Source organism: Bos indicus, chromosome 1, assembly GCF_029378745.1.
Source record: "Bos indicus isolate NIAB-ARS_2022 breed Sahiwal x Tharparkar chromosome 1, NIAB-ARS_B.indTharparkar_mat_pri_1.0, whole genome shotgun sequence".
Lineage (NCBI taxonomy): Eukaryota > Metazoa > Chordata > Mammalia > Artiodactyla > Bovidae > Bos > Bos indicus.
This window is the reverse complement of record NC_091760.1, coordinates 142,745,055-142,768,054: the sequence shown is the minus strand read 5'-3', so window position 1 is coordinate 142,768,054 and position 23,000 is coordinate 142,745,055. Positions and strand designations below refer to the sequence as shown.

General features: G+C 52.6%; 1 protein-coding gene across 1 annotated transcript in view; it reads right to left on the bottom strand.

The window, feature by feature from the left end:
- Positions 1 to 23,000, bottom strand: part of UMODL1 (uromodulin like 1) — a 75,243-nt gene that overhangs the window by 13,672 nt on the left and 38,571 nt on the right. Inside the window, exons 11-18 of the mRNA XM_070787590.1 lie at positions 18,437 to 18,574; positions 16,426 to 17,053; positions 15,978 to 16,117; positions 15,095 to 15,352; positions 13,126 to 13,238; positions 9,596 to 9,809; positions 7,869 to 8,006; positions 5,813 to 6,132 (exon numbers count right to left, since the gene is read on the bottom strand). Of these exons, the coding sequence (XP_070643691.1) occupies positions 5,813 to 6,132; positions 7,869 to 8,006; positions 9,596 to 9,809; positions 13,126 to 13,238; positions 15,095 to 15,352; positions 15,978 to 16,117; positions 16,426 to 17,053; positions 18,437 to 18,574 (1,949 nt within the window). The remainder of the gene's footprint in view (positions 1 to 5,812; positions 6,133 to 7,868; positions 8,007 to 9,595; positions 9,810 to 13,125; positions 13,239 to 15,094; positions 15,353 to 15,977; positions 16,118 to 16,425; positions 17,054 to 18,436; positions 18,575 to 23,000) is intronic.

Here is a 23,000-nt window from a genome sequence, read left to right as displayed (position 1 = left end):
ATCAGAAGATGATTGCTTCCTAGCAGGAAAGCTATGACAAACCTAGATAGTGTGTTGAAAAGCAGAGACATTACTCTGCCAACAAAGTCCATATGGTCAAGGCTATGGTCTCCCCAGTGGTCATGTACAGTTGTAAGAGCTAGACTGTAAAGAAGGCAGAGTGCCAATAAATTGATGCCTTCGAACTGTGGGGCTGGAAAATACTCCTATGAGTCCCTTGGACGGCAAGGAGATCCAACCAGTCAACCTTAAAGGAAATCAGTCCTGCATACTCATTAGAAAGACTGATGCTGAAGCTGAAGCTCAAGTATTTTGATCACCTGATTCGAACAGCCAACTAGTTGGAAAAGTCCCTGATGCTGGGAAAGATTGAGGGCAGGAGGAGAAGAGGGCATCAGAGGATGAGATGGCTGGATGGCATCTCTGATGCAATGGACATGAACTTGGGCAAACTCTGGGAGATGGTGAGGGACAGGGAGGCAGAGGGACGGGGATCGCAAAGAGTCAGTCATGACAGGACAACTGAACAACAATATACATAATGGAATACTACTGAGCCATAAAAACAGAATGGAATTTCGCCATTTGCAACAACATGGATGGCCCTAGAGGGTGTCATGCTAAAGGAAATGAGTCAGAAAAAGGCAGATACTGTATGTTATCCCTTGTGTGTGGAATCTAAAATACAAAACAAATGAACAAACATAACAAAATAGAAATAGTTATAGATACAGAGAAAAAAGAGTGGTTGCCAGGAGGAAGGGAGGGGAAATAGGTGAAGGAGAGTAAGAGATTCAAACTTCCAGCTACAAAATGAATGGGCCATGGTATGAAATGTACAGTGTGGGGAATACAGTCAATAGCTAGTTAATATCTTTGTATGGTGACACAGCAGAACTAGACGTACATGGTGGTCATTTTGAAATGCATAGAAATATTGAATTACTATGTTGCAACAGATACTAACAGTGTTATAGATCGATTATACTTCAAAAAGAAACAAACATAGAAAAAGAGATTAGATGTGTGCTTACCAGAGGCAGGAGTGAGAGCAGGGGAATTGGATGAGGGTGATTGAAAGGCACACACTTGCAGTTATAAGATGAATAAGTACTAGAGAGGTAAGATGTATCATACCTCATATGTATCACAACATAATACATATAATTAGCCCTGCTGCACTTTATACATGGAAGTTGTTAGAGAGTAAATCCTCAGAGATCTTATCCCAAGGAAAAATAACTTTTTATATTTTTTAAGTTTTGTATCTATATGAGATGATGGATGTTCACTACACTTATTGGATAAGTATTTCATGATGAATGTAGGCCTGTGTATGTGTGTGTGTGTGTGTGCTCAGTCCTATCTGACTCTTTGAGACCCCGTGGCCTGTAGCCCATCTGGCTTCTCTGTCCATGGGATTTCCCAGGCAAGAATACTGGAGTGGGTTGCCATTTCCTCCTCCATGGGGATCTTCCTGACCCAGGGATTAAACCTGGGTCTCCCGTATTGAAAGTGGATTCCTTACCTTCTAAGCCACCAGGGTAGTCCCTAGTCGTTTTGGTATATACCTTAAACTTCTACAGTGCTATATGTCAGTTATCTCTCAATAAAATTGGAAGAAAACATTTTTTAAAGAATCTTTAGCTCTTGGATAGTATTGGTCTCTCTAGGTTATTATACAAACACTGAAATTAGAGTGAAAGTCATCATAATTTTTAGAGTTCATTTTCCTTGGTAGAGACTCCAGATGCATTAGCGTCTAGGAAGAAAGTCACACGGGTTCTTAAGTGAACGATTCAAAATGAAAACATTTAAACATCTTTGAATTTACACCTATCTCCTATGATTGCTTTTTAAAATAAAGTGCTTGTGTTCATATCTCCAGGCTTCCCAAGAGGAGCTGTGGTAAAGAATCCTCCTGCCAAAGCAGGAGACACAGTAGATGTGGGTTCAATCCCTGGGTCAGGAAGATCCCCTGGAAAAGGAAATGGCAACCCACTCCAGTATTCTAGCCTGGCCAGTTCCATGGACAGAGGAGACTGGTGGGCTACAGCCCATTGGGTCACAAAGAGTCAGACATAACTGATCTATGAAGCACGCACGCACGTTCATCTTTCCGCGTTTTTGAATGATCTGCATGATGTTTATAAGTTGTGTGCTTTTTGAGTTCATTAACAGAATCTCATTGAGCACATCTGGTTTTACAAAGCCATGAAGTCACATCTTGGATGAGCTTTATTAAAGACAACGAATCTAGAACACGTTCCCTCACAGCGGTGGACGTCATGTGCCTTAACTCACTTTAAAAACTGCCTCGGAAAACCTGGGCAGTCTCCTTCCATCGTCGTACAAATTTTACACAAATTATGAAGATGATTCTGTACTCCAGGAAATCTTTGGGGCATGGGCTCATTTCTATCTCTTCCAGTGCTTCGCTGTGCTCAGTCACTCAGTCGTGTCCGACTCTTTGAGACGCCGTGGACTGTAGCCTGCCAGTCTCCTCTGTCCAGGGGATTTTCCAGGCAAGAACACTGGAGTGGATTGCCATTTCCTCCTCCAGAGGATTTTCCCAACCCAGGGATCAAATCCACGTGTTCCGTCTCCTGCATTGGCAAGCAGGTTCTTTACCACTGAGACACTGGGGAAGCCCTATCTCTTCCTGCTGCTGCTGCTGCTGCTGCTGCTGCTAAGTTTCGTCAGTCGTGTCCGACTCTGTGCGACCCCATAGACGGCAGCCCGCCAGGCTCCCCGGTCCCTGGGATTCTCCAGGCAAGAACACTGGAGTGGGTTGCCATTTCCTTCCCCAATGCATGAAAGTGAAAAGTAAAAGTGAAGTCGCTCAGTCGTGTCTGACTCTTAGCGACCCCATGGACTGCAGCCTACCAGGCTCCTCCGTCCATGGGATTTTCCAGGCAAGAGTACTGGAGTGGGTCGCCAGTGCCTTCTCCTAGCCAGATCTAAATCATCTGTGTAGAGTGAATCAAACTCAGAAGTGAGACCCTAAATTTCACTTTTATTATAAACTAGGAAGTCAATAAAATTTAACCAAAAAGAAAAGGAGGCAGAACCCACTAACAGCATATACTCTGCTGTATTTGTATAAGGAAGCCTTGGGGAGAATCTTAGTTTTTGACAAATTGCAAAACACTTAAGAGCCCCTGTGGCTTCCAGGGCTTGGATATGACTCATAAGACATGAATTTCCTTTTGTTCTGAATGGGCTCCGAGTCTTACTGAATTTAATTGCTCAACCAGGTGTTTGTCCAACTCAGAAAGACAAGCAAGCAGGAGAGCTGACAAATGCAGCCTTCTCCTTGTCTCTGGGCCCCTGTCTGCCCTCCAGTCCTGTGGGCGGCGACGACTCCCCCACGGGGCAGCCCAGGGCCCCTCCCACCTGAGCACCACAGGCAGGAGCATCTTATTTCTCATATCTTTCCCTGGTTCTACAAGCCCCGCCCCAAAGTGGCCCCAAGAACCACGGCAGCAGCTTCGCCTCCCCTCTCTGTGCACCCACCTGCATGTGAGAGTCTTAGGGATCTTTAAGAAAGAGAACCATAACCCTGGTTGTTTCCGGTTGTACTGGTTAGAGGGTTGGAGAGAGGCTGAAGAAGGCTGTGCTCACCAGAAGCATCCTAACTGGTCCTTCAATCCAGGGGCCCTGTCTGTGGATCTGAGGACCCCTCCAAGGGGCAGCCAGGCCCACCGGTCCCTACTGACCTCCAGCTGCCTGGCCCCCCTTGGCCCAGGGTCTGGCATCGAGGTGGGCTGGCACTCTGAGCTGCGTTTGCACCACATCTCCAACCTCCCCTCCCCCAGCCCATCCTATGCAGGCCCTGGGTCATGTCCGGGCCTCCTGCTTAGCACAACACTGATTCTGACCCTTTCAGCCTGAGATGCCGCCTCCCTGTGCCCTAGACTTGGGGTCATCAGCAAGCTGTGCCCAGGCTCCCCTGTCCCATGAGAGAGCTCACCCAGGGCTCCAGCCAGAGCCGCTGAGGGTCCCACCCTGTGCCACTGAGACCCTCGGAGCAGCAGAGTCACAGAGGCTACAGGGTTCTCAGAGGCCAGGCAACCTTGACCTTGACCTACCCCTTAGACCTTGGTAAGCTTCCAGGTCCCATTGATTAAACATGGATAATAATACCCAGGGGCTTCCCTGGTAGCTCAGAGGGTAAAGCATCTGCCTGCAATGCAGGAGACCTGGGTTCTATCCCTGGGTCAGAAAGATCCCCTGGAGAAGGAAATGGCAATGCACTCCAGTACTCCTGCCTGGAAAATTACATGGACAGAGGAGACTGGTAGGCTACAGTCCATGGGATCACAAAGATTTGGACATGACTGAACAACTTCACTTTCTTTCTTTCTAATAATACCCAGCCTGGCACTGATGAGGGAGCTAAATACCCAGCCAGCAGGTCCCAGTACCCTCCCCACCCCTGTTCTAGGAAATGAAGCCAAAGACCCTCAGGGCCCTCCCCACCCAGCAGCACAGTTAACCCAGCAGTTTCCCTGATAAGGACTATCCCCCACCCCACCCCCAGGGCCATGGCCTACCCTCTGCGAGACCCTCCCTAGCCTACTTCCAAAAGGGGACCCTTCCCCTTGGTGCGGCCCTCCCACCCAGAGCCCAGCCTGTCCCACTGGCCAGAGCCACTTAGATACCCTCTATCACGTAAACTCCTGGCCACCACCACTTGTCCCCGGCCACAGGCATGGTCCCCTCCATATGTCCCTTGGGACCATTTCAGCCTCCTTTCACAGGCTCCCTGCAGAGGCCTCTCCCCACCCCAGGGCACGAGCCAGGTGCTGGGCTGAGTGCTGGCCTGGCCCCACCTGGCTTTACTGGGTGATGGCCCCCACTCCATGCCAGGACCAAACGTTTCTCCAAGGACAACCTGCTTGGGACTGCTTCTTCTCCCCGAGTCCTGGAGCTGGCTGAACCCACAGAATGTGTTGCCACTGCCTGGTGTGGCCCTGAAAGCAGAGCCCTCGTGCTCAGGGGCCAAATGTGGGGAGCAGGGGGAGGGGAGATGGGGGGAAACAGGGGTTTAACCGTGGACTAGAGACAGCCTTCAGAGACTCAGGACCTGGAGCCGTCAGCCTGCCATATGGGGATGCTGCAAACCAGAGATGTGGAGTGGGGCCCAGGAACCTGGCCCAGAGTCACCCCAGCAGTCAGTGGTGAAAGGAGGCCAAGAGCCCCTCTCTGCATGTGAGATGTGAATGCCTTCTGGCCAGGACAAGCCCACTCCCCACATTGCACCGCAGAGGAAAGACCCTCAAATAAAATTTTGGATGGCCCTCCATCCAGGTAACCCCCACCAATGCGCACACACACACACAATTATTCATACATTCTTCACAAACATCCCCCCCAACACACATGAACACTGACACATTGTCATACACAAATACACATGCACACACAGCTTTCCTGCCACTTCATACACAACCTCTGACACATATGCACATGGACACATTCTCATACACAAACACACGTACACACAGACACCTCTTCATACACATGCACACGTGAACATACATGTACACGCAGGCTCCCAGCTTTCCTGCCCCTTCTTCTCCTTCACTACCTCTCCTTCTGGCCTGTGCATCCAAATCACCGGGGGGATTTTACAAACGCTGACTTTGCACCTGTTCCCCCATGAGAACTCTACCCTATTCTAACCCCGGCTCAGTTCTGCACTCAGAGTCAGAGACCCCGGAGTGCAGTGTCTTCCCAGTCCCCCAGGCCAGATGCTGACCCTTCCCACCCAGAGATCAGATGCCCGGAGCCTTCTCCCCAGCCTCACGCTCTGCAGGGTGGTCCCGCACTCGCTCCACGTGGCTGCCAGGGTCACGTGTGTGCTGTTTCGGTCGCTGATGTTGCAAGACGGCTGCCCCAGGTAGAGCGAGGACTCGGGGATGCCCTTCTGCTGCAGGAAGTGCCTCTGGATGACAATGGCCACCTTCTCTATCTCGCAGAGCACCCTGACCGCCCCAGTCAGGTTCAGCCGTGGGGAGAGGCCCTGGGTGGCAGGGCGGGCATCTTGCCCAGAGGCAGCTCCAGCTCCCGTTGGGGTCGGGGGCTGTTCTGGGCCAGGGGGCTGGGTTGTGTTGCCAGGAGAGTCACCTGCAAGACAGGAGACAGAAGCATAGAGTGGGTCTGTGTTTAGGGCCCACCACGTGAGCCTGGCCAGCGGGGTGGCACAGGGTGGGAGGGTGTGTGCAGAAGGTAGACAGCAGATGGGAAGCACTCACAGCCTGAAGCCACGCATGATGAGGTTACAGATGCCAGCACGGCTGCACACACACGCGTGTTGTATGTTCCCGCCAGCCCAAGCAGCTGGGCATGCCCTGGCTTACTTTTGCCGCCATGGCCAGGGAACTGTGGGGCCCTCTGTCCTCCCAGGCTGACATTGGGCGTGTGATGAGTCCATGGACTTGGGCCCCCACCCCTGGGGGCCCCTGAGTCTTCTCTGTAAAATGGGTTATGAAAGACTTCTATGGTGGTCCAGTGGTTATTGGTCTGTCTGCCAATGCAGGGGACACGGGTTCGATCCCTGGTCCAGGGAAGATCCCACATGCCACAGAGCAACTAAGACCTTCTACCTCAACTAGAGAGCTGCCCCTGCTCGCTGTAACTATGGAAACCCACACGCAGCACCAAAGACCCAGTGCAGCCAAGAATAAAGTACATAAGTAAGTAAAACAGGTTAATGAAGTATACTCTGGATCCTCAGATTCCTCACTCCTACCTAGCTTCCCGCTTCCCTAAAGCACGCTCACTTTCAACCTCTGGGAGAGCATGAGGCTCTGTAAGAACATCCCCCATCCTCTGAGGGCAGACCCAGGACATGCTCAGCCCTCCCGGGGCCTCTGCTACAGCCCAGCTCCACCACCTGCCCCCCTGATCCCTGCCATCCCATCTTGAGGCGCTCACCAGCTGCCCGGCCCCATGCAGCAGCCCAAATCCCTGTTCCCAGTGCTCACAGCCTTCTCAGCTGGCCTCATCTGGCCTCGCTGAGCAGCCTGCTCCGGCTCTCCTGCACACCTCATGCAGGTGCTAACTGCAGCCAGCCCAGGTTGTGTGCCTGGACCCTGCCCACCCTCAACAGCTCTGTTCTCACTCCTGCACCCACCACCACACCCCATCCCGCAGCAGCCCCTCTGCCAGATGACGAATGAGCCATCCTTTAGGACTGGCGCTAAGACACCTCTTTCCTGACCACACCCTGACCATCACCCATGGGACTGAAGCAACTTAGTGTCCTCTGGGCCTCCTGCTTCTACCTCAAGTAGCCCACATCTCGCATCCCCTGAGGCATCGTGTTCACTCCTATAAACGTCTGTCTCCTCCAATTGACCACAGATCCCTAGAGGGCAGGGGTCATCTCAGGGTCAACAGTGAATCCACAAGGTCGCATTTAGTGGAAGAAGTGCTGCATGGACAGTGCGGCTGAGTAGAAAGATTTCCATATGTCGTTTGTCACACAGACTTGGGTTTTGAAAGATCATCTTTTAGCATCTGAGAGGACACACCTGAGTGGCTGTGTGTGTTTTCTCATCACGGGCGTCAGAGGCACTTAGGAGATGAGGTACCTCCAGAAGGCTGGCGGTGTGTGGAAGGATGGGGAGGTACCAGAATATATACACATGCACACACATGAACACATATGCACAAGTACACACATATGTATCTACACATGCACATGTGTGGCACACACATGCACACGCACACTCCAGAAACTTGCCCAGGACTTAAAAATATGTTGACCTCATTTAGAAAAGACGCACTTTGGGGATGAGTGTCCTTAAAAGAACAGACTATCTGGTGGTATTCCAGACAAAGGATCCTGATAATATTACCTTCGCAGGGTCTTCCAGAAAATTCCACCAGGAGGTCAGGGGCACCTCCCTCGCAGCTGCAGGTGAAGGAGCCCAGCGTGTTGCGGCAGGCAGAGCCCGGGGCACAGTCATCCTCCTGGCTTGCACACTCATCATAATCTGCAGCATTCAGAAAGCAAGACGAGAAACCCTCATGGGGACCTGAGCATTGCGGCCGTGCCGTGGTTCACAGCAGCTTGATGGGGGAGGTGCATCTTGGGGAGTAAAGTTAAAATTATCAAGTGACAGAAAAGATGGCCAGTTCTGGAGGGCTCAAGAGCAGGGTGGCACCTTGAATTTCTACAGGGGATGGGGTGGGAGCAGGTGGCAGAAAGTCTGCTAAGATTGTTCTGGATGGAAGATTCCTGGACCCGGGGATGCTGGGGTGGGGGAGGGGCACAGCAGCATCCCCTCAGCTCCCTGGAGACCAGAAGACAAGGAGGACCCCACCCTCACCCTGGTCTCAGGCAGAGGGACCCCGCCACCCACCTGCTCTCATCTCTACACTCAGCTACTCATCTTATTAGCAATAATGCAGCTTTACTAAAGAAAATGGATAAAAACTAAAAGGGCTCAGCAAAGCCTTCCATCTTTGTGTTTCATCTTTCACATACCGTCTATTTGGGTCTTTTGTACCTGTGTCTATTGCGTTCTTAGTATTTTATTACCAATGCAAGTGATCACTCTATATTTGGGATATAATTCTTCACCAGATTGTTGAAACTATTTTTTGGTCTGTTGCTTGCTTTACAATGGTGACTGTTTTGTTTGAATGAGAGCTTGAATTTTTCATAGAGGTAGCTATTCCAGTCTTTTTCTCTGTAGGCTTAACCCTTCTCATTCCAAAATTCAGAAAAATATTCATCTATATTGTCTTTGATTTTACCCATACATATAACTCTAAGCCTTTTATCATGTATTCTTGGGCCTGGTGCGTGCTAAGGACAGAACTGTGTGCCCTCAAAATCTGTATGTTGAAGCCTTGACACCCAGTAGGACTGTAATTCGAGATGGGCCCTTCAGAAGATAATTAAGGTTAGCTGAGATCGTAAGAGAGGGGCGCTGATCTGATCAGGACTGATGGCCTTATATAAGAGACACCAGAGCCCTCTGTCTACACACAGAGAGGAAAGGCCACTCAAGGATACAGCCTCAGGGTGGCCCCGACACGTCAGGAGAGGGCCCTCACCAAAATCAGCTGGCATCCAGTGTCTAGAATTGTGAGACAATAAATGTCTATAAACAAAGTCACTCCATCCGTGGTTTTTGTTTTCTTTTGTTTTAACGACAGCTTGGGCTGACCAATACAATATGAGAAGAGACTCGGAATGGCCTCTACTCCCTGCTTTTCTTTTCAATTATTCTTCCTAAGATCTCCTTGGCAACTGTGCTGGGGAGGAAGTCTGGCTGCAGAGAGGGGCCTGTCTGCCCTCTGCCCATCCTATTGAAGAGCAGCAGAGGAGGAAGGAGCAGGACGCAGAAGGGAGACAGTGTCCTTGGGCATCCTGGCAGGTTCATCAGAAGATGTGTTCAACCCTTACACCTTTTCAAAAAAACCATAGTAGCAATAAGAGAGACAAGGGTCCTATTTTCATCCCACGCAGGGAGGCCCTTACGAGGAGGCACATCTTTCAGAAATGAAGCCAGTGGGGGGATTTCACTGCCTCCTTTGGGGAGTGAGTCTCCATGGGGGCCTGGCCTCCACCTACCCCCTATGAAGGTGTCGTCTCTGACCACCTCCAGCAGAGAGGTGTTCCGAAAGGCAGCCAGGAATGCAGCAGACACCTCCCAGACATCCACGTCTGTGATGACCAGCAAGGTGAACTCCACCACGACGCTGCCGTTGGAGATGCCGGTCACTTCTATGCGTACCCCGCCTGTGTCCAGGTGCTGAAGCATGAAGGCTGGCAAGGAATTCCGCACCTTCAGAGAAACAGGGCTGGTGAGAAGAGCTGCCCACTGAGAGAGGAGACAGGGTCCTCATTCTAAAGTGGTTCCTCTGGGGACTGTGGCCAGCAGCAGGGCTGGCCTTGGGAAAGGCGTCAAAGCCACGGGTCAGCTCTGGCCTGGTCCCTGTCTGCCAAGTCCCCAGGCCCAGCACAAATACCAGTGGAGTCTGAGACAATGAGTCCTGTCCTCCCCACCGACCAGCCGGTCAGGGGCTGAGTGCAAAAGCCCTACCCTATGGGGCTCATAACCTGGTAGGGGGCTCACTAGGGCAGTTAGGATCTGCTGATCACTCTTGGCTCAGAGCCGTGGGGGAGGGGGATGGTTGAACAAGTGGTCAAAGGGAGCGACCCCACCTCCCCAACTTGGTTTGTTCCAGAACAGTCCTTGTGATTCTCACGCTGCAGGACATTCGCCTTTCTTTCTCGCCGCTTGCCTTCCCGAAGACCGCTTCCCTTGAGCAACCCAGCTGTTGTTGCTGTTTATTTGCTCAGTCGTGTCCGACTGTTCACAACCTCATAGACTGCAGCACACCAGGCTTCCCTGTCCTTAACTATCTCCCGGAGCCTACTCAAACTCCTGTCCATTGAATCAGTGATGCCACCCAACCATCTTATTCTCTGTCGTCCCCTTCTCCTCCTGTTTTCAATCTTTCCCAGCATCAGGTTCTTTTCCAGTGAGTTAGCTCTTAGCATCAGGTGACCAAAGTATTGGAGATTCAACATCAATCCTTCCAATGAAGATTTAGGACTGATTTCCTATAGGATTGACTAGTTGGATCTCCTTGCTGTCTAAGGGACTCTCAAGAGTCCTGCCCTTATAAGCCTTGCTTATTATTCTATCAGTTTGGACAGAACCTTGTATATAATAATAATCATATTATTCCATTCTAACCTATCATGGCCTAAATGCCTAAAAACTACCCCCATCGTATGATGAGCTTTGAGTGGTCCATATAGCACAAATCTGCCATGGAAAAGCCCACCTCCATGGTTTGCCCTCATAAGAATACCTCATCTGCGTCTAAACTGCATGAGGTTCAGGCACAGGCTTGTGGATCCCCAGCCTTGGGACAGCCAGTGTGAGCATATCACCCACAAGAGAATGTGGACGCTCAGGAGACCCCAAAGCTGCCTGCAGTCACGTGGCTGCCACCACTGTCGTTGGAAGAGCTGGTCTTCTCTGTCTCTGTCTCTCTTTCTTTCTCTCTGGGATTTCTAGAGATGGCTCTGTCAGAGCCTTGGGTTAAAGTCACTCTTGTCTGCATTACAAGCCAGACTCAAAGCAAAGCTCCAAGCCCCTTGCTAGGAAGTGACAAAGAAAAAAGAGACACATTATCCCACAACATCCCAAAATGTGTCCTAATGTACTATGTAGGTGTTAAGTTGCACAATTATTTGCTATGCAGAAATTCCATATAGCAAACTGTCCCCTCAAATAGGCAAAAATATGAAATGTTTTTAAAAAGAAAGGTTAATCAGGGAACTTGAGTGGAAAAGACTCTGATGCTGGGAGGGATTGGGGGCAGGAGGAGAAGGGGACGACAGAGGATGAGATGGCTGGATGGCATCGCTGACTCGATGGACTTGAGTCTGAGTAAACTCTGGGAGTTGGTGATGGACAGGGAGGGCTGGCGTGCTGGGATTCATGGGGTCGCAAAGAGTCGGACACGACTGAGCGACTGAACTGAACTGAGTGGTAATGAAGCTGTCTCGTGAGGCCACTAGAGCTGTGTGATATGATCTCAGTGATTGTTGCTTAATGTGATACATGTTGTTTTAGGGGCCTCCCAGGTGGCTCAGTGGTAAAGAATCCACCTGCCAATGCAGGAGACACAGGCTCAATTGCTGGTTCAGCAAGATCCCCTGCAGGAGGGCATGCCAACCCACGCCAGTATGCTTGCCTGGAGAATCCCATGGGCAGAGGAGCCTGGTGGCCAGGCTACGGTCCGTTTTCAGTCACTAAGTTGTCTCTGACTCTTTGCAACCCCATGGACTAGAGCACACCAGGCTCCCCCGTCCTTCACTATCTCCTGGAGTTTGTTCAAATTCATGTCTGTCGTCAGTGATGCTATCTCAACATCCTCTGCCGTCCTCTTCTCCTTTCGCCTTCAGTCTTTTCCAGGATCAGGATCTTTTCCAATGAGTTGACTGTTTGCATCAGGTGGCTAAAGTAGTGGAGCTTCAACTTCAGCATCAGTCCTCCAACGAATATTCAGGGTTGATATCCTTTAAGATTGACTGGTTTGATCTCCTTGCAGTCCAAGGGACTCTCAGGAGTCTTCTCCAGCACCACAATTTGAATGAATCAATTCTTTGGCACTCAGCCTTCTATATGGTCCAACTTGTGATGTGCAACTATCGTTTAACCCAAGGAGGCTGGTGATACACACGTGAATCAGACCATCAACAGCTCTTGAATCTATCCACACACTGGGCCAGGAGCTGGGGACCTCAGGATAAATAAAGCAGGATCCCAGACCCCAAACATCACCAATGGGACGGTTCCTGGAGGCAGTGTGCCTATTTTATCAGTAACGCTGATGGGGTTGAGAAGAATCACCAGACATCGCAGCCACCAGCGTTGCTGAGGCTTCGTCCTGTTATGACTCCACCAATAGGTGGCGCTGCCAAGCTCTCTCAGTTCTGCATCTTAAACTCCCAGAGTAAGGAAATGCTAAAATATTTCAGATGTCCTCTATGCCAGCGGTCCCCAACCTTTTTGGCACCAGGGACTGGTTTTGTGGGAGATAAATGTTCCACAGACCCGGGGGAGATGGTTTGGGATGATTCAAGCACATTACATTTATTTTGCCCTCTATCTCTGTTATTATTACGCCAGCTCCATCTCCGATCTCCAGGCGTACGATCCTGGAGGTTGGGGACTCTTGCTCTATGCAAACAAGATCTCAACTAGTGCATTCTCTATTCATCAAAAGGTATCCTAACCACCAGCAAAAATAACATATTGCTACTATAAATAAATTGTAACAATGTACATTCTTAGGGATGCCAAAAAATGCCAAAGAGGTTCCAGAGTGCACTGCAACGAAGAGAAAGAGAAAACAAGGAGAAGCAGAGGAGAAGGTGTGTCCCTCACCTGCTGGTGTGTCTATTTAATGACCGATCGGAACACACAGGCCCCTCAGCAGAGCCGGATGCCCCAGCTTCCTTCAGAAACGAGGAGTCCGTGGCCTTCCTCAGTCAAGTCTGAACCCCATTGGCTTTCAGGATACTACCACCTCCCTCCTTCACATCCCAGGAGAAAATAAGGACCGATTCCACCAACTTACCGTCCTCAAGAAGAGCTCTAGGAAGGCCTGGAACTGCTCGCTGCTGGTGTTGCTGAAGGATTCTAAATACCTGACGTTCACTATTCTGACTTTCCCACTGAGCTTCTGAGCCGCTGCAGGATGGAGAATAAACATGTTTGCCATGGTAAGTGTCAGGTAACAGGTTATCATCTCTGTCTTAATAGTAGTATTTTCACATCAGTCAGGAAGAACATCAAAGGGAGGCTGGTTTGCACTCTGTAAAGAAGGAACAGCACCCGATGTGTATAGACACAGCCCCTCAGGTCCAGAGGACAGCGGGACAAAGCCTGGAAACAGAGACCTTTCTGGAGCCACAGAACCAGATCAGCCCTTGCAACTTGGACTCGTCCAGCCAGCAGCGACCTCCCCTCCTCCAGCTCACCGTGAACTTGCACTTAGCACCCTCACCCACCGTCTCCTCTCTAAATCCCAGTCCACAGTGAAGTTAGAGCATATAAACAAAAGTTCTAGACATTTCTGACTACACCCTAATGGGACATCTTAGGTATCACCCGAGGGGTGCACACCCCACCTTGGAGATGACTGTTACCAATTCTTTGATGGCTGCCCAAGATTTGATAACTAATCTGCAATACCAGGCCTGCCCTTGGCTGCTCAGGCAAGTTAGATATTCAAGAAAATATGTGGATGACAAATGCTAATGAGGAGAAAAGAGGAATATTACCTGAATATATACCTATCGACAAAAATCACCTTCACCTTGGGACTGCCCTGGTGGTCCAGTGGTTAAGAATCCTCCATCTTACACAGGGAACTAATACAGGTTTGTGTTAGTGGCTAAGAATCCTCCTTCTAACACAGGGGACTCAGGTTTGATCCCTGGTCGGGGAACTAAGATCTCACATGCCTTGGGGCAACTAACCTGTGCGCTGTACCTACTGAGCCCACACTCTGCAACTTGAGACGCCCTCGCGAGCCACAGGCTCTCACAAGCTTGTATAGAACACAAGCACCACGAAGGAGACCCAGACCCCCCCGCCCCCGCCTGCAAAAAAAAAAATCAGGTCCACCTTATCAGAGTTTATTAATACATTTGACTTGCTTAATTCTACTCCCCTCTCTCTTAGTCTGCAGCCCTAGGCTCAGGGTGGGCTCACGCACAGATCTATCCATCATCATCTTTCCTGAAGGCCGTGTCCACTAGGAGTGAGAGAGGTCAGAGGAATTGCATAGACCAGCACTGCTCAAGCGCCACAGAAGCTCTGGTGGTCCCGTCTACTGATGCAGGAAGTGAAAGAGACCCTGGGTCAGGAAGATCCCCTGGAGAAGGGCATGCCTACCCACTCCAGTGTTCTCGCCTGGAAAATCCCATAGACAGACGAGCCTGGTGGGCTACAGTCCACAGAGTTGCAGAGTCGGACACGACTGAGCACACGGCACAGCACTGTGCCCATTTCCCTGCCGTGTAGCCATAAGGACACAGGTGATCGAGGGGCTGCAGCCTCTGCAGAGTCTGGACACTGTGCAAAGCAGCCTCTTTGCCCACCACCTGTCCCTGAAATGGGACTTCCTTGGTGGCTCAGATGGTAAAGAGTCTGCCTGCCGTGCATGAAACCTGGGTTTGATTCCTGGATCAGGAAGATCCCCTGAAGAAGGAAATGGCAACCCACTCTAGTATCCTTGCCAGGAAAATTCTATGGACAGAGGAGCCTGGCAGGCTACAGTCCATGGGGTTGCAAAGAGTCAGACATGACTAAGCGACTTCACTCATTCATTCATTTGTCCCTGAAATAAGCCCCCTCCCAAATGGCCTTTGAACCCCAGCTGAGGAAGAAGCAAGCCAGGTGTTCCTACACTGAGAAGAACGGAAAGCCAACATCCACACATAAAGGCAGCTGTTTTAAACCTTCACGCATTGAAAAGCTCTTTCCTACTTTTTCTCCTCCCTTTAAGAACCCATGGTGACATTGTTTCTAGAGCCTGTTACCTGTCCTCACTTTCAGCTGGGCTTTGGCACTTTCTTGCCCACATGCTCTGGCCACGATCTCCACCAGGTACAGGACGCCGGGCTCCAGGCCTGACAATGTCAGGCTTGCTTTCTGTGTCTGCAGGTGCATGGTGGGGCTCCGAGCAGAAACCAGGCTGAGCTGGAAAGTGGGGCGCAGGGTGGGATCAGCCACCCAGGCCACATGAAAGCCCGTGCTGGTCACGTTGGAGACAGTGACCCTTCCGATGGGGACAGGAGCTGAGAAATAGAATATAAATGCCCCTGATTAAAATCAATCCAATGTACCCAGCAACAGGAAGGATAAGCTTCACCCCACCATGCGGGGACACAAGCATCCTCAGGGGATGTCAAGTCCACTTGTCACCAGCTGCACGCTCGGGTGCAGGGTCCCTGGATTGCCCCCTGAGCCCTGGGCTCCCAGGCATAGCTTCCCTGCCCTCAGGTTGCTCTGTGTCCACCTTGAGGTCCCAGGACCTCCAGAAACAAAGTTTTCTTGAGGAGGTCCTGGGCGGCTCCTCCAGGGGTCCCCCTCCTCAACCCCCAGGCAGACTTTCCAAGGAATCAGCCAGGTGGCCATTGCTGGTCACAGACCATTCCTGCAGGTGACTTGGGGCTGTTTATGCAGGCTTAAGAGTTTAGTCTAGAATCCAGCCTTGTGCAGCAGAGGACACACATCAATGGAGCCACAGTTGACAGTGGGTTCCACGTGGACGCAATCCCTGGTCAGACTGGCTTGGGGAACTCACACAAGGGTGCCAGGGCTCTCTCCTTCCATGGGAGCCGCATGGCCAGGCCTGTTTCCTTTTCAGAGTGGCCACCTGACTCCTGGGGTATCACCCTGGACTATTGACGATGGCCAAACCTCTGCAGGTACTGGGTGATGCAGAGCTGCTGGGGGTGGTGCGGCTGCGGGTGGTGGGAGGAATACAGAACTGCTGGGGGCTGCAGCGGGCTTGAGGGTGCAGCCCTGCTGGGTTCTGTACCTGGGTGAGGGGTGCAGCCCTGTTGGAGAGGGGCAAAAAGGTTGGGGCCCAACACTACTGGGGGGAAGCGCCCCCGTGCTCAGGGCCCTTAATGCGACACCTGCTCAATTTCCTGCTCCTGCTGTTGGCCAACAGGGAAGCAGGAAGGGGGAAGACAGGGTTGGAGAGAAAGAGGAGACACCAAGTTCTCACCCTAACTAGACTGGGAGCTGGCCTCTCGGTGACTGGGTGTGCGGCAGTGGGTCTACACAGCATAAAATGAGGGCCCGCCCAGTGCTGCTGATGGCCCTGGACGGTGTGAGCCTTTGCTTATGGGAGCTCACACACCACGTGTCTCCACACAGGCCCAGGACGCGCTCTCCCTGCCACTCACCGCAGGCTGGGGTCTTCAGAGGCGCAGGCGTGGGGGCCAAGGGCTGGTCTGGGGAGCTGAAGGGCCTGGGGTCCAAGTTCTGTGCCCACGTGGGATCCAGAGGCGCTGGGGGTGTGTCCCTCACGGGGAGGCTGGAGTGCCACTCGATGTGGCCCCTGGGATCCGGGGCAGGAGTGGGCCAGAAGGGCAGCTCCTCAGTAGAGTTAGGGGGTGACTGTCCAGGGGTGCCTGGCAGGCTGTCCGTGGCCCCAAGAGAGGAGCTGTGTGTTGGCCCAGGAACCCTGGGGGAGAAGGCCACCCTGCTGGCCGTCCACTGGCCAGTCCCCAGGCCTGGGGCCACGCTGGCCTTCTCCATGCTATGCCCGGTGCTGTTACCACTGTGGCTGCCCAAGCCGCTGACTCCTCTCCTGGGTGGGAGCCCTAGGGTCCAGGCCTGGCCTGCTGCAGGGGTGCTCCATAGGTGTCCAGGGCCGGGGGACAAGGCAGGGGTCTCCAGACTGAAGGATGTTGTTTCTGTGCTGGGAACTGAGGCTGTGACCTCTGACACTGGAGATGGAACATCTGTGGGACTCTCCATGTCACCTGCCAAGACACAGCCAGGCTCAGACGGGGCATCTGGTCTACCCTGACCAAGCGTGCCCACCCCCAGGGGACCTCAAGAGGGACACAGGCTGTCCCATGGGTGATTCAGAGTGTTTAACAGGACCCATGTTTTTGGTTTCCCAAGAACTCTCTTTAAAGGCCAGGGGGCTTCTTCATTTGACCAGTGAGGATGCCCCTACCATGAGTAGGGGGTCCACCCAGTGACTGCAGAACCAGAACATAAATGCAGGGTTTGGTTCCTGCAGGCCTCAGATGGGTGCATCTGGCCCTTAAGAAACTTGGACAGTTTCCCCCAAATGTGTGCCCAGTGTGGGGGTTGGTGCTGGTCACTCTTACCAGCCTGCTGGGCATTACACGTGTAAGAAAGAGGATGGGAGGGGAGTGACTGTGTGGTTCTCATGAAGCAGGACAGTATACACTGTAGGTAAGGACTAGAGGCTTGCTCCCCAGGGAAAAATTCTCTGCTGCTGCTTCCAGCCAGAAGGCTTTAGCAGGGATGGCAGAGCAGACAGGTGGCTGAGCATCTCCATTGCCCACCTGCCCCCAAAGCACTGTGCATCTGTACATGAGTTCCTCCTGCTTCTTAGCTCAGCACTCCAGGTATCCCCAACCAGCTGGTCAGAACCACACCCTATCCCCAGAATCTTGGGGCCAAGATGTGCCTAGAATGGGGCTCAAAGGCCTCACCTCGAGGCCTTCTCCATGCTTACCTGGGGTCCTACCCCTCTCAAGATCTGGGCCACCCAAGAAGGGGCCACCCTCTCCCTCCAGGGGTTTCATCAGGACTTTCTCAGGCCTTTTCATTCAAAACAATAATTTAAAATCATACTTTACAACTGTATTGGTACAGGGGCTTCCCTGGTGGCTCAGTGGAAAAGAATCCACCTGCCAGTGCAGGAGATACAAGTTTGATCCCCGATCCGGGAAGTTCCCACATGCCACAGAGCAACTGTGCCCGTGCAGCAAAACTACTGAGCCAGTGCTCTAGAGCCAGAGGGCTGCAACTACTGAAGCCTGAGTGCCCTAGAGCCGTGCTCGGAAACAAGAGAAGCCACCACATTGAGAAGCTTGTGCTCGGCAATTAGTGTACACGGCAGCAGAGACCCAGCACGGCCAAAAATAAATAAATAGATACATTTTCTGAAAACTGCCTTGGTATAAAGACTAGGTTCATAATTGACAGTTATTATATTAATTTTTTGTTTTGGTTTTAAAAGAAATTAAGCCATGCTCATAGGTCCCTAACGGTATGGTGGGCCCCAGGCACTGTTCCCACCCTGCTGGATGGAGGTCGGCCCTGCTCCAGCCCAGGCCCTCGGGGAGGGGGCTCCGCCCAGAGCTGGGGGTGGGGAAGGAGCGCACCGTGGCAGACCCGGCCGGGTCTGGAGGGGTTGGCATCCCTGGCTGTCCGGCAGCGGCAGGTGTAGGAGCCCTCGAGGTTGATGCACTGGGCTGCCGGCGAGCAGTCGTGCTCCAGGCTGTCTGCACACTCGTCCCAGTCTGCAGACAGGAGGGAGCGAGGACATAAGTGAACACGGCCACACGGTGAGAACACTGCAGAGGCTGCTCAGAGAACAGGGTGGTCGTGGCATCGAGCTCTCCGTGACCGTCTTTTCAGTGAACGCACAGAGGTCTGGGGCAGGGCGTCAGTGAGGCCCTGGCATCCAGCACCTGATGGGGACATGGGGGGCCCTGCACAGAGCCCTCCCAGAAGCTTCCATCTGAACCAAGGACCACCTGAATGGAGTGTCTGCCTGCCTCGATCGCTGTCTGATCTGGAGGCAGAAACGGCAATGTCGGTTCCTTTGGGGGTACTAGTGCCCATGGGCTTCCCTCATAGCTCAGTTGGTAAAGAATCTGCCTGCAATGCAGGAGACCTGGGTTCACTTCCTGGGTTGGGAAGATCCCCTGGAGAAGGAGAGGGCAATCCACTCCAGTATTCTTGCCTGAAACATCCCATGGCAGAGGAACCTGGTGGGCTACAGTCCATGCGGTCGCAAGAGTCAGACACGACTTGGCGACTAAACCACCAAACCACCGCCACCAGCGCCCACAGGTGTGAATATAGTCCCATCTTGTGTATTCTTTGCTCCCAAGGGGCTGTCTCTTCTCTCTGATGTGCCAGCATCCCTTAATATTTAGTGTCTCAAGAAAGAAACAGGAAAATAACTGAGCCAGGTGGTATCCAGTCACTACAACATGAACCTTCTGAGACCCAGGACGGCCCTTGCACACCTCCTCTCCGGGTCTGGGAAATGACCAAGAGAGACTCAGAGGCCTCCAGCCACTAGAAGCCCTGAACCTTCTGATCTGGGCAAAGTAGGCTGTTAAGTGAGCCCTGTAAATACCCCCTGCCTCCAGCCCTGTGAATCCCCCCAAAGCCTCCCGTCCTTTCTCAGCCAGGGCCAGCTTTAGGGAAAACCCATCAGGAGCATCCTCCCACCTCCTTCTCCCTCCACCCCCTCCCCTCCCCTCTTCTGGGCCTCCTGGTCACCCCCAGCCCCACATGCAGCCCTGCTGGAGGAAAGAATCTGATAGCTTTGGGCATGTTGACGCATGACTAATCAATAAGGTGCTATAGGAGAGTTAGCAGGATAAAACCTTAAGGAACAAAGACAAACATATATCACTTATATGGGAAATCTGAAAAAAAAGGGTATGAATGAACTTATTTACAAAACAGAGAGAGAGTTGCAGATGTAGAAAACCACCTTATGGTTACAAGGGGAAAGGGGGAAGGGATAGGCTGGGATTAACATGCACAGTACACACCCTACTGTATAATAAAACAGTATAATAATAATTAATAAGGACCTACTGCGTGCACAGAGAACTCTGTGCAATCTATGTGTATGTATTTCCAGCAGTTTTTCCAATAGTCAGGTACGGATGTAATAGTTGGACCATAAAGAAGGCTGAGCCATGAAGACTTGATCCTTCTGAACTATAGTGCTGGAGAAGACTCTTGAGAGTCCCTTGGACAGTAAGATCAAACCAGTCAATCCTAAAGGAAATCAACCCTGAATCTCATTAGAAGGACTGATGCTGAAGCTGAAGCTGCAATACTTTGGTCACCTGATGCGAAGAGCCGATCCATTAGAAAAGACCCTGATGCTGGGAAAGATTGAGGGCAGGAGGAGAAGGGGACGACAGAGGATGAGATGGTTGGATGGCATCACCGACTCAATGGACATGGGTTTGAGCAAACTCTGGGAGAGAGTAAAGATAGGGAAGCCTGGCCAAGAGAGGTCACAAAAGTTGGACACGACTTAGCTGCTGAAGAACAACAAATGTATATGTAAAACTAATTCACTTTGCTGAAACTCACACAACATTGTAAATCAACTACACTCCAATTTAAAAGTAAACAAAAATAAAATACTCAAGGTATATCTCCTGGGAGGAGCCAGGTTGGGGAACAGTCTTCCCCAGCCCTGGCAAACCATCCTTCAGGTCTGGCTCTGTGGGTCACTGCCTGTCCCAACCCCACTCCAAGAAGAACAGGTGGCTCTGAGCAGAGCCACCCTCTGCCATCAGGGGAAGCTGGGTACCTTGAGGTGGCTGACGGTCCCCATGAAGGGTGGTCACCAGCCCTCTGCACAGATTTCCCAAGAGCTGCAGAGCAGGTTCCCTGGCCAGGCTCAGGGTGCCCGAGGAGCCTGGACTTGGCCAGGCTTTGAGCGAAGATAAGGCAGAAAATGTTCACTTTTGTGCAGAGAAAGCTCTGCAGCCAGGTGCTCAGAGACCTGTTTTGTGGTTTTCAGTTTTGCTTCATGCGATCTTCACAGAAGACCAGCAGGCTCATCAGCTGATGCAACAGTTACACCCTGACCCTGGGCTCCCCACTGGCCCAGATCCCCTGGAGTGCTGCCCACCCTCCAGCCTGCAGTGGCTCAAAGGTGCTGATGGTTAAGGCCAGGGCCGGAGCCAGGCCAGCCGGGGCAGACGACCACGAGGAGAGTGGAGGCCCCACTGAGACCTGAGTTCAATCTGCAGAGCTTTGGAGGTTATCTAGGGGAGGTGGTTCCCTGTTCACTCAGCCAGCACAGGGCTCAGGAGCAAGCCGGAACAACTCTGGTCTTGTACCAAAGCCTGGGGTCTCGGCTTCAGGCCTGTGAGCCATGGGAGCCGCCGTGCAGCCTTCGTGCCTCCCAGACCACCAGACAAGGATGCAGACAGGATCCCCTATGGGGCCTACGCTCTGCTCCTACAGGCAAGAGGCTGGGATGACGGTGTGGCCCCCTGACCAGAGGAGGGGGAGGCCATGGGAGAGTTGCAACTCCCCATACAAGTAACCCTCAGGAATGAGGCAGGGAGGCCCAAGGACCAGCCACTCCATCCCTGTAAAGGCAGGCTCCTCGGGAGGCTCCAAGCTGTCTTGGAGGCCCCGGTGGCCTTTCGGGGTGAAGCCTGCCTGGCCAGAGCCTTCAGCCCTTCCTGGGGGCCGACGCCAGAGTCTCACTCAAGGAGGCAGGTGGGCACAGAGATCTGGGTTCTAACGGCAGCTGGCACCAAAGGCAGCACCACTAATGGTGGTGAAAGAGCCCCATCAGCAGGTCAGGGGGTTGTGACAGTCCCGGGGCCAGGCTCCCCTGCCCACGCCTTCTCCCACTGCCCACAGAGGCGACAGGAAGGGCCCCTGCATCTGCGAGGCTGTCAGGGGTCCGTGGCCGATGGGAAGTTTTGGGGATCGTGGCTGGGCCTGTTCTGAGGTCACAGGAGGCGTTGCTGCCCGGGTACTGCTGGACCCAGGGGACCCCTCACACTGAACGGTGCCACCGTCAGGGCCTTGTTGGGCCGAGGTCTGCACACAGCATGACGGCATGCAGGGGCCACGTGGACACACGTGGAGGCCCAGTGGGTCATCGGCACTTGGAGCAGGTGAGCAGCACAGCCCTTTCTGAGCAGAGTTTTAGGAAGGGGTTGGGGGCGAAGGCTGGAGAGACAAGGGGAACAAGGGGAAGGAGCAGGGGGGAGGTCCGGTGGGGGACCGTCCAGGCCCGAGAACTCTTCCAAAGTACGGAAGTAAGTCTTAGAGAAGCATTACCCCGACGTGTTGGGCGGTGCTGTCAGATTGCGCCGGGCACCTGCTAACTGCCCCCCATCCCCCTCAGCACTCCCTCATTTACCCACGAGGTGGGATGTGTCCTCGCCTTCCCATCTCCCAGGTGAGTACACTGAGGCCCAGGAGGCAAAGCCCCTTGTACAGTGGCCCACGGCGAGCCAGCATCAGAGCTGGGATTCCACCACAGCCAGCCTCCTTTGCTGGGTAGTGTGGACAGGATCCAAGAACCAGGGTGCTGCTCAACACTGGGCCTCCCCGCACATGTACACCAACCACCCCGGAGGAAGACCAGGGCACGCGGCCACCCAGTGTCTTGGCGGTGAATGGACCTCAGGGAAGACATGAGGTCATGACAACATAATGGCCACGCTGCTGGGACCTGGTCATTTGCAAAAACCCTTCTTCCAAATACAGTCACATCTGAAGTTCTGTGTTCTCTTATCTTGTAAGATCACCATTTAACCCACAGCCTCACTTGACAAGGATATGGAGTAACCTAAGCCTTGATGCTGGGAGATGTGGCTGGGAGGCACCTCGAGGAGGGCTGGATCTTCCAAAGATGGTTCAGATCTGCCTCAGGTGGGCCCTGGGGGATCTACCACAGGCTGCCTGGTGTCTGCCCTGCACTTGGCCTCTGAGCCCAGGCAGGCAGAGCTCATCATGTTAAAGAGGGCCGCCACCATGTCCATTCCCGTGGGGGTGAGTGACAGAGACAGCAGGCTAAGCAGGCAGTGTGCCCCAGGTGTGACACTCCAGCAGCACTTTCCCTGCCTTCATGGGTTGGGGGAGGTTGAGACAGCAAGCCAGAAGGGACTGAGCTCACAGGAGCTAGCAGTGCCCACTCAGGGCCCCGCTCCACTG